Consider the following 8,557-nt stretch of genomic DNA (forward strand, 5'->3'; position numbering starts at 1 on the left):
GTCCTTGTTCTTGTCCGAAGTGAAACCCATCAAGCTTTTTTGATGAAATTTCGCTATAATTTGCTAAATCAAACAGAAACGTTATTAAATTTGGTGACTTATTTTTTAGGGATTTTGTGGTTGTGGCGTCCCTAACCTAACAAATTTGAGAAATGTTCTAGAAGCTTCGTGATGGCAATGTTCGGTTTGATAGTATCAGGGCGTCCGGTGGGCCCCACCATTCCCAAGACATCACATATTTTATTGAATTAATTGCAGGTCCAAACCGAATTCCAGCCGATTTCCGAGACACAATTCATAACCACAATCCCAGAAGCCGACAGTATAAACCACATCGTGGTGTTCCTAACAGGGGCTATACCGTTCCCCGAAGGCACCGCCGGTCAAGTCTACTTCAGTTGGCCTGACCCACACGCGCCCCCCAACTGGCAGCCCCTCGGCCACATTTCCAACATAAAACCGTCGGCAATTTTCAAAATCTCATCACTGAAAAAACTCGAAGAGATGGGCGACTCGATGAATATTTTATTCGGGCAAAGTCACATCGTACACAATGCGCAAATAGGGATCGCTATTGAGCCGCTGGCGAATATTCGGGAAATCGAATCGGCGAATAATCCCAGTAATAATGTCACGTTTGCTCAGAAAATGTTGGAGAATTTTATGAATTTTGTGCTGAGTTATACGGTGACGCAACCGCAAATGGTCCCAGATCCCACGGCCACGTACGTTCCGTTGGCTACAGTACAGAACTGGTACACGAATTTTGAACGACGGTTGCAACAAAACCCCAATTTTTGGAAAACGTAGAGGAATGTGTGCATACGTGTGTCTTGTGTTCATCAAAGCTGGATTATGGCGGCTGTTAAGTCTCAAAACTCACTCGCTTTTAATGTATTTAAATGAATAAAGTATCGATTTTTTTATTATCTTATCATTTGCCCACAAAAAATTAATTGTTGCAGTGCAAAATCGTTGACCAGATAGCGCTTGGATAAGTGACAAAAGGGGAATAAAACAAAATTTAAACCTTAATTCTATTTTCTCAAAATCACGGTTCCGGTTCTTCCGTTTGCTTCTGCTTCTTCCAGCTTTTGGCAGCTGCCAATAACTTCAAATTGGGTTTACTGGCCTCATCCTCAGGGAATATATAATCAAAGATCTCCTCCCATCCTTGCTCAACACCATCCTCATCAATAACCTTCCTTCTCTTCTTAATCCTCCTTGGCATTTTCCCTTCAACTTTCTCCTTCGTCTCCTCGCTCCCATTTGCACTTTCAAACTCCTTCCAATTCTCCAATAACAAAACCCTCGCCTCCTTCTCCCCATAACTCTTCAAACTCTCATTAGCCCGCTCATAAACACGCCTTGCCAAACTAATATTCATATCCGACTCACAACTCAACTCAAACTTCGCATACGACAACCAAACTTTCACATGACTTGTCCTCTCCAACAATCTTTCGTACAATTGTCGGGCATTAGCCCACTCTTCTTGCCCGATCTCAAAATCGATATAGGCCTTCCAGAGCAGCTCAGGCATGTCTAGCCTTGGCTGAGCGATTGCCAACTCATAAATGGCCCTAGCACGCTCAAAATCCCCCAAAAGTGTCTCCAACTCGGCAAATTTCATCCAAGTCACACAATTTTCCGGACCAAACTCTAGATATTTCCCGTACAAAATACGACACCGGTCAAACTCACGCAACTGTATCTCTATATCAATATACCCACGGAACAATTTATCACGTGGGCATTTACCAATGGCAGTCCCCAAAATTTTACGAGCACCAATCAGATTCTTCCGCCTGATTTCAAACTGTGCAAACAACAACCAAATTTTACTAAACGTGAATAACTTATGGGGGATCAAGTCAAGGCAAGCTTTATAAACCTGACGTGTTCTTTCATAATCAACCGCTTCGATTTCCTCAAACAGGGCGTAATTAATCCACAAGTAAATATAACGCCTCCAGTATTGTTTATTTTTCGTTGGTGGCACGTTGGCTATGGCCCGCTCATACGTCTCACGTGACGTCTCAAGGTCCCCTTCCCCCTCCACCAGTCTCAAATAGTCAAACCAAGCGTCGTAATTGGTCGGATTTTCGAGTATCTCTTGTTCGTATTGAAACTTACGTTTCGAAACAATCACATCTTCAATACCGGAACGATCGCCGTACTTTTTCTCATGTATGGTGTAGGCTTTGTACAGCTCTTTCGCTTGTTCTTTGGGGAGATGGTCCAAGGCATACTTGTAGATAACGCGAGCACGGTCATGTTCTTTTTGGTTTTCTTCAAACCGTGCAAATGCAATATACAATTTTTCGTCCAAATGGTCATCACCGTAAAAATGTACAGCTCGTTCGTAAATCAAGCGGGCCGAGTTGATAAAACCGTGATTTTCTTCAAATCGGGCGTATTTAATCCAGTGTTTGACTTCGGGATGTGTTATAACAAAGCGTTCGTAGATTTCTCGCGCACGGTCGATTTCTTTGTATCTTAACTCAAAATTGATGTACGTTTGCCAGGCTTGTTCCTCCGGCTGCCACTCCATCCAGCGTTCAAAGACAGCTCTGGCCCCAGCCACATTCTCCAACATCTCCTCCATGTAGGTGTATTTGTACCAAAACTGGTTGATTCTGGGCAAAATCGTGACGGCTCTGTCCCATAAATTTCTAGCATGGTTCACTTGACGGTTTCGCATCTCCATTTCAGTGTATTTTAACCAAATGGTAACGTTACGATGGTCCACATCCAAGGCACGTTCAAATATCGAACGAGCTCGTTGGATTTCCTTTTGCGATTCTTCCCAATGGGCATATTTAATCCAATTGGAGATAACAGTTCGATTTTTTCGTATGTTGTCTTCGAATTGTTTACGGCGTCTGAGTTGGTAGTCGGCAAGTTCAGCTGGATCGGAGATTTTTTGCTTAGGGGGCGGAGGGAGAATCTCAAGGTCGCGCTCTTTTGCCTCGCGAAGGAGCTGCTCGGCTGTGATTTGGATCTCAGCAGGGGCTTTATTTTTCACCTGGAAAATTATTTTAGTTAGTTATTAAGTTGAAAGAGAAGGTAAATAACGTACCTTGGCCACTTTGGGCATCTTTTGCGGCTTGGTTTCCATCTCAGGGGCGACTTTTACCAACTTGTAGCACAACAAACAAACACGAACATAACCTTACGATTTTTTGTGGTTATGTTTGGACCACACAAATTGTGAAATATCGTGCCTTAAATTTTGATCGAGTGTTTGTTTGTTGTAATATAGATTAAACAATAATTTACGTAAGTAATTAAACTCCGCAAGCCAGTTTTTGTATTATTGGATTTGTAGATTTGCACTGGTGACGCCACATGTCGCGCACAATTACAGTTTTCTGTTTTTTTTTTAAATAAAATTCGAGAAAAATTACAAAATTTTATTGCATTTAATTTTGCCACAACTTTAAGACTTTGTCTTTACCCCCCGAGGCCACTTTGGAGCCATCTGAGGCCCAATCAAGCGCATAGACCTCATCCCCATGACCTGGCAGATCAATTTCCAATTTCTTCTCCCTCAAATTCCACAATTTGAGTGTTGAATCGGCACTTCCACTCACTAAAAGTCTAGAATCGGCCGAAAACGAAATCACATAAACAGCCTGTACGTGCCCCCTTAACGTACAAATAAATTTACCACTTTTGGCCTCCCATAATTTAATACTCTTATCAAACGAAGCCGAGGCAAAAATGCGACCATCTGGTGAAAATTTCACATCGTTAACTAATTGTTGGTGCCCCGTGAGCCGATTTAACGGCTTCTTGTCTTTTGAGGGGGCCCACAAAAACAAAGTGAAATCATCGGAGCCCGAGACGAGTCTTTCATCACCGATAGGGTTAACGATTTCGTTGTAACGACGCAGGACGAAGTCTTGTGATTGGATTTGGGTGTCTTTGACTGGGTCAAACGCCCCCAATTTGAGGATATAATCAGTGTTGAGGGCCAAAGTGTTGACCCAATGACCGTGCCCTTCTAACGTACGACACAACACACCGTCTTTAGCCCTCCAAACTTTAACAGTCCGGTCCTGCGAAGCCGTATAAAGGAGCCCCAGACCGCCCCACTTGACCACAGTCACACTTTTCAAATGCCCAGAAATAACCCTAGTACAAGAACACAGGACCGTATCCCAAATCCTGACGTCACAATCTTTACTCGCCGAGGCTAGAAAGCGACACTCGGCGTTTTGGTGGTAGGGTTCCCAACTCAGGGCCGTGACCCATGATTTATGCCCAATTAGAGTTTTACCAATCTGGGCCCCATTTTCGGGGTTCCATACCACCACCTTGCCGTCTTTACACGCCGAAGCTAGTTTACGCCCATTGGGGGCCCACGCAATGCACAACACCCAGTTCGTGTGCCCTTTACATGTCTTAAAAGGTGTCTGGGTGTCCACGTCCCAGAACCGAACGGTTGTATCGCCAGAACCACTCGCTAGGTGTCTACCATCGGGGGAAAAACTCACGGAAATGACAGCTTCGGCATGGCCTGGCATTGAACTTGTACATCTTGTCACGGGACGCACTCGGAACACGGCTTGTTGCTGGTAGAGGATGTCGATGACGGTTTCGGTGTTCAAGTCCGACAAGTTTAAGGTTTTTTCGAGCGAATGTGTGATTTCGGTGTCGTTGGCGTAAAAAATGTACGAATTTGTGGTTTCGAGGAGAGCATTGCAAATTTCAGTCAACTGGGACACAGTACAAGACAAGGGCAAGTCGATGATGTCGCCGGTGATTTCGCCTGAATCGGACTTGAAGCGACACAGGACGTGTTTTTGGGACAATTCGCCCCCCAATTCCATGATTATTAGCACTTTTTACAAACTGGTCCAACCCCACTTTTTGCACATGCCAGTGTCAAAAAGTGTGTGGTTAGAGACACTTGTTGGTAGCCCTGCCAGCTCACACTTTTTCTTGATTAAACAACGCAAAAAAATTAATTAAGCAGCATTACATTAATTTATTTAAAAAAAAAACACGCTTTCTTGCCCAATTCATGCCAAAATCGCGTAAAAACAGCAAAACTGTGCAATTGTGACACCTGTCATTACTGACTGTCACTTGTCAAATGGGTTTATCAACAACAAATTAACCCATTTACCAGCATGAATGCCGAAATCGAGGAAAATATCCGTAAAAACGTGCCATGGTCTCAACTCCCCGCACATATCAAACAGGTAGTTTGGTTTTTAGTTGCGACAAATGACCCCCCGTTTTCCAGATTTTAAACAATTCGGTCAAAGACTACGAACGCTACGTGGTCTCGTTCAGTATTAAAAACCAGTTGCGCTATCGCGGAAATTTAGGTGAGTGTCTTTGGGGTGTGTGTGAGCCCCCTTGATTGTCTTTGTTCCAGTACGACACATCGTCCGAGATGAGAAACGTTACTACGAACGTGTGGTGGCTTACAGTAAAGAGAGACTCATGTTATTCCCCTACCACTTGGCCGATATGATTGTCAAAGGTTTGCGGATAACGCCGTTCAATTACTACATTTCAGTGGTTGAGAAATTGATGCAAGCTGAGAAAAGTTACGATACTCTTCCGAACTTTACGGCAGCAGATTGTACTTCCCGCGAATTTATTTTGGGGCGTGTTTCCCTCATTTGGTGTTTTTCAGGTTTGAGGTTATTGGGGATTGGCAGAAATGAATACATCGAATTGATGAATAAGTCGAGGTCGAATAGAGGGCGCTTGTTTGGGAAAAAAAATGTAAGGGGGCTCCTACCACCCGTCCCCAAAGACATACACATTGAGCCGTGGTGGAGGGTCGAAGTTGGCCTTGTATTGGAAGAAGACGTCAAAGTTTGTCACTTTTAATAATTACACATTCAGTAATTTAATTTTTTTACAGTTGGTGAATGAGGAAGAGTTGGCGGTGATTGACCGTTTAATTGATTTGGGGTCACAAACTGCGGGCGAATTAAACTATCATGTTGTTTTGAGTCTTTACAAGTAATTCCCCCTTTACGTAAAACAATGTCACCAACTGTTAATTCCAGGAAAGGTTTGATTTATTTGGACGTTCCTATAACCGCAGTTGATTGTATACAAGTGCCGCCTTTGCAAGGTTTTGTAATGAATCGTGTCCTTGGTGATTATTTTGAAACACTGTTGTATAAAATATTCGTGTCAATTGACGAACATACGACAGTTGGCGAACTTGCCGGGGTTTTACAGGTGGATACTGAGTCGGTAAAACAGGCAGTTTCACTCTATTGTCGCTTACAATTTGCACGAAAATTGCATCCCGAAACTGACAAAGAACGTGTCAAAAGACACCCAACGTGGCATTTAATACCAACACAAGAAATTAGGTACTTATTTTTCACTAAATTGCAAATGATTCTATGATTGTATGATTTGAAGAAACGTTGAAGTGACACCACTGACCTTGAGTCTCAGTGATAATCTCCAAGAGCAACCCGAAAGTCCTTCGACCTTGACCCGAAAGGGGCATCGAGTGGCTTTTCTCTTCGATTCGGCCTTGACTGCTTTCCTAATGATGGGAAATTTATCACCGGTAGGTAAAGTTTTCACTGTCAAAAGAGACACTCTCACCAACCGTTACGTCAAAAAACTACAAAAACCGGATTAAATAAAACTAAATTTGAGGTAGGTTGTGACTTTTAGGGCTTAAAAAAACACGCCGTGACCATGTTTGAAGTTGGTAAATTGTGCGACGAAAGTCTTGATAGTTTTTTAACCGAACTTGAGAAAGTATCAGTTCTTGATGCTGAAGGTGAAGGTGAAGCGCGACGTTTCTTCGATCATGCTGTCATTCTCAGATCCACGATTTTGGCTTTGAGAAAACTCCCCGGCTCTGGTTTGGATTTGGTACGACTTGAAAGTCTCCATTCATTAGACGAGGCTACTTGTAGCCGACTTTTACAGAAAAAATACAAGTAATTTTTTCGTGGTATTTCGTACATATTTTAGGGATTTTTTTCCAGTTTGTTGGTATCAATGGCACCGTTAAGCCGGGAAGTACGGCCAGTTGTGAGTCTAAATCCGCCTCATTTAGGGCCAGCAGTCCCCGAAGTGAATTCGTTGTGGTTTAAAATGTTTTTGTATCACGTGAGCGGTTATGGACCGCCATCTTTGTTACTAACCAAAGGTGAGGGGGATTTTTTTGTTTCTGGTAACACTATTTTTGTCCCTAGGAACTGAAATCAAGCAACTTCCGCGTATGTTCCTCGGGTATTCCCGGCTTTTGGTAACCACGTGGTTACACGAACCGGCGGTTATAACCGTTTCGAATATTTTACATGTGAATGCGGCTGCGCAATTTTCCCCCGTATTGATTCAGGCTTTTGGGGTTCATGAACCGGCTCAGACTCACATAATTCCGTTTCCCTTTCGTCCCGACACACCTTCCAAAAGTTTAGGGGAAGTCCCTCAAGACTTACAATTCCGGAATCATCCCTCAGTTAAATATCTCTCGAATTTAATTGACCTTGAACACAATTGTGGTTACATCACGTTTGCCAACATTGGAGTATTAGATTTCGGCTGTCAAAATAAAGAAATGACAGTCAAACTTGGCAAAAAACAACCAATCGCGTCCACCAAAGGCAAGGCCGAGCCTTTATCAATCACCAATGAGAATTTTAGTTTCACTAAAGAGTTGAGTTCACCCGACGAATCACATTTTGCCATAACTCCGCCCACTTCGTCATCACCAGCCAATGGTTTCACAAGTAAGGAATGTTCGGAACTCCTACGTCAAGAATTGGACGAATTAGAACAAAAGATGAAACACAGCGTTTCAATTGATGGTCTTCTATCACCAATCGACGAAAACATCAACATGTTTTCGCTAAAAAGCGAAGAAATGAAAAAACCCGACGAAAATCGAGGCGAGGTTGGTATTTTTTTTATGTGTTGTTGGCTAACGTGTGAATAGGTTTGGACTTTGTTAGATTGCCATTTTGGGATTCCCCTGTTTGATGTTAACGCCAATACTAAAATTTGTGATATGATAGTGAGTGGCGGTTTGGTTGAAACTAACAGGTAATTAATCAATTTATAATTAGATGGCGCTCATTGTTATAATGTGTTTCAGTTTGTCGAATTTAGTCGAATCGAGTCGGAAATTAGGTTCGGCACTTTTAGATTTTATTTCGCAATGTCAGGTAGGCTTTGTTTTTGTTTTGTTTCAATTATTCTAGGGATTTTTATTACAGTACTATCCGGGTGAAAATATGGAAATTATGAAACGTGGACGGTTGGTACCATTGCCACGTTATAATCTCGTCTTCGATAATGGTAAAGTGAGCGAATGGACGGGAAAATAAATAAATAAGCAATATTTTGTACAAATTTTGTGATAAGTTGGAGACTTAATTTTGTAAATACTTTGCATTTATTTTATGGCAGGGTTAGGTTTCATTTTCCGGACCAAAACATTTGATTACATTTCCAAACGTACTTTACTTTAAGTATTAATTATTTTATTAAAACTAGAAATAAACACGTATTGAAACAATCTTTGTTTTAATTTAACTGTTAATATTGTGGA

At 42.2% G+C, this 8,557-nt stretch overlaps 4 protein-coding genes across 4 annotated transcripts; 2 read left to right on the forward strand and 2 right to left on the reverse strand.

Annotated features, from left to right (window-relative positions):
- Nucleotides 1-10: 10 nt before the first annotated feature.
- On the forward strand, nucleotides 11-924 carry LOC661236 (uncharacterized protein). Its single transcript, XM_967411.5, has 2 exons — nucleotides 11-207; nucleotides 259-924. The coding sequence occupies exons 1-2, from the start codon at nucleotides 172-174 to the stop codon at nucleotides 808-810; spliced, it is 588 nt and encodes a 195-aa protein (XP_972504.1). The 5' UTR covers nucleotides 11-171; the 3' UTR covers nucleotides 811-924.
- A 99-nt stretch (nucleotides 925-1,023) lies between these two features.
- Nucleotides 1,024-3,219, reverse strand: crn (crooked neck). Its single transcript, XM_967361.4, has 2 exons — nucleotides 3,083-3,219; nucleotides 1,024-3,028 (listed from the first exon to the last, which is right to left on the reverse strand). Exons 1-2 carry the CDS (start codon nucleotides 3,119-3,121, stop codon nucleotides 1,052-1,054), a joined length of 2,016 nt encoding a protein of 671 aa, XP_972454.1. The 5' UTR covers nucleotides 3,122-3,219; the 3' UTR covers nucleotides 1,024-1,051.
- Nucleotides 3,220-3,409: 190 nt separating this feature from the next.
- On the reverse strand, nucleotides 3,410-4,888 carry Nle (Notchless). The gene is given in 1 exon segment (NM_001170526.1): nucleotides 3,410-4,888. A coding segment is annotated over 1 exon segment (1,413 nt). The 5' UTR covers nucleotides 4,839-4,888; the 3' UTR covers nucleotides 3,410-3,425.
- Nucleotides 4,889-5,073: 185 nt separating this feature from the next.
- LOC661081 (uncharacterized protein) lies at nucleotides 5,074-8,524 on the forward strand. The gene is made up of 13 exons (XM_008202108.3): nucleotides 5,074-5,213; nucleotides 5,258-5,342; nucleotides 5,393-5,602; nucleotides 5,657-5,841; nucleotides 5,891-5,991; nucleotides 6,039-6,353; nucleotides 6,406-6,559; nucleotides 6,670-6,941; nucleotides 6,990-7,153; nucleotides 7,200-7,900; nucleotides 7,943-8,049; nucleotides 8,102-8,171; nucleotides 8,223-8,524. The coding sequence occupies exons 1-13, from the start codon at nucleotides 5,142-5,144 to the stop codon at nucleotides 8,331-8,333; spliced, it is 2,547 nt and encodes an 848-aa protein (XP_008200330.2). The 5' UTR covers nucleotides 5,074-5,141; the 3' UTR covers nucleotides 8,334-8,524.
- Nucleotides 8,525-8,557: the final 33 nt, after the last annotated feature.

The sequence above is a fragment of the Tribolium castaneum genome, chromosome 7 (genome assembly GCF_031307605.1).
Source record: "Tribolium castaneum strain GA2 chromosome 7, icTriCast1.1, whole genome shotgun sequence".
NCBI classification, from domain to species: domain Eukaryota; kingdom Metazoa; phylum Arthropoda; class Insecta; order Coleoptera; family Tenebrionidae; genus Tribolium; species Tribolium castaneum.

Excerpts from the sequence above, each read along its gene's own strand:
- LOC661236 (XM_967411.5), top strand. The coding sequence starts at position 172 with ATGGCAATGTTCGGTTTGATAGTATCAGGGCGTCCG. Across the intron at positions 208-258 it reads TGATAGTATCAGGGCGTCCG|GTCCAAACCGAATTCCAGCC; the intron begins GTGGGCCCCACC and ends AATTAATTGCAG.
- crn (XM_967361.4), bottom strand. The coding sequence starts at position 3,121 with ATGGAAACCAAGCCGCAAAAGATGCCCAAAGTGGCCAAG. Across the intron at positions 3,029-3,082 it reads AGATGCCCAAAGTGGCCAAG|GTGAAAAATAAAGCCCCTGC; the intron begins GTACGTTATTTA and ends ATAATTTTCCAG.
- LOC661081 (XM_008202108.3), top strand. The coding sequence starts at position 5,142 with ATGAATGCCGAAATCGAGGAAAATATCCGTAAAAACGTGCCATGGTCT. Across the intron at positions 5,214-5,257 it reads TCCCCGCACATATCAAACAG|ATTTTAAACAATTCGGTCAA; the intron begins GTAGTTTGGTTT and ends CCCGTTTTCCAG. Across the intron at positions 5,343-5,392 it reads GCGCTATCGCGGAAATTTAG|TACGACACATCGTCCGAGAT; the intron begins GTGAGTGTCTTT and ends TCTTTGTTCCAG.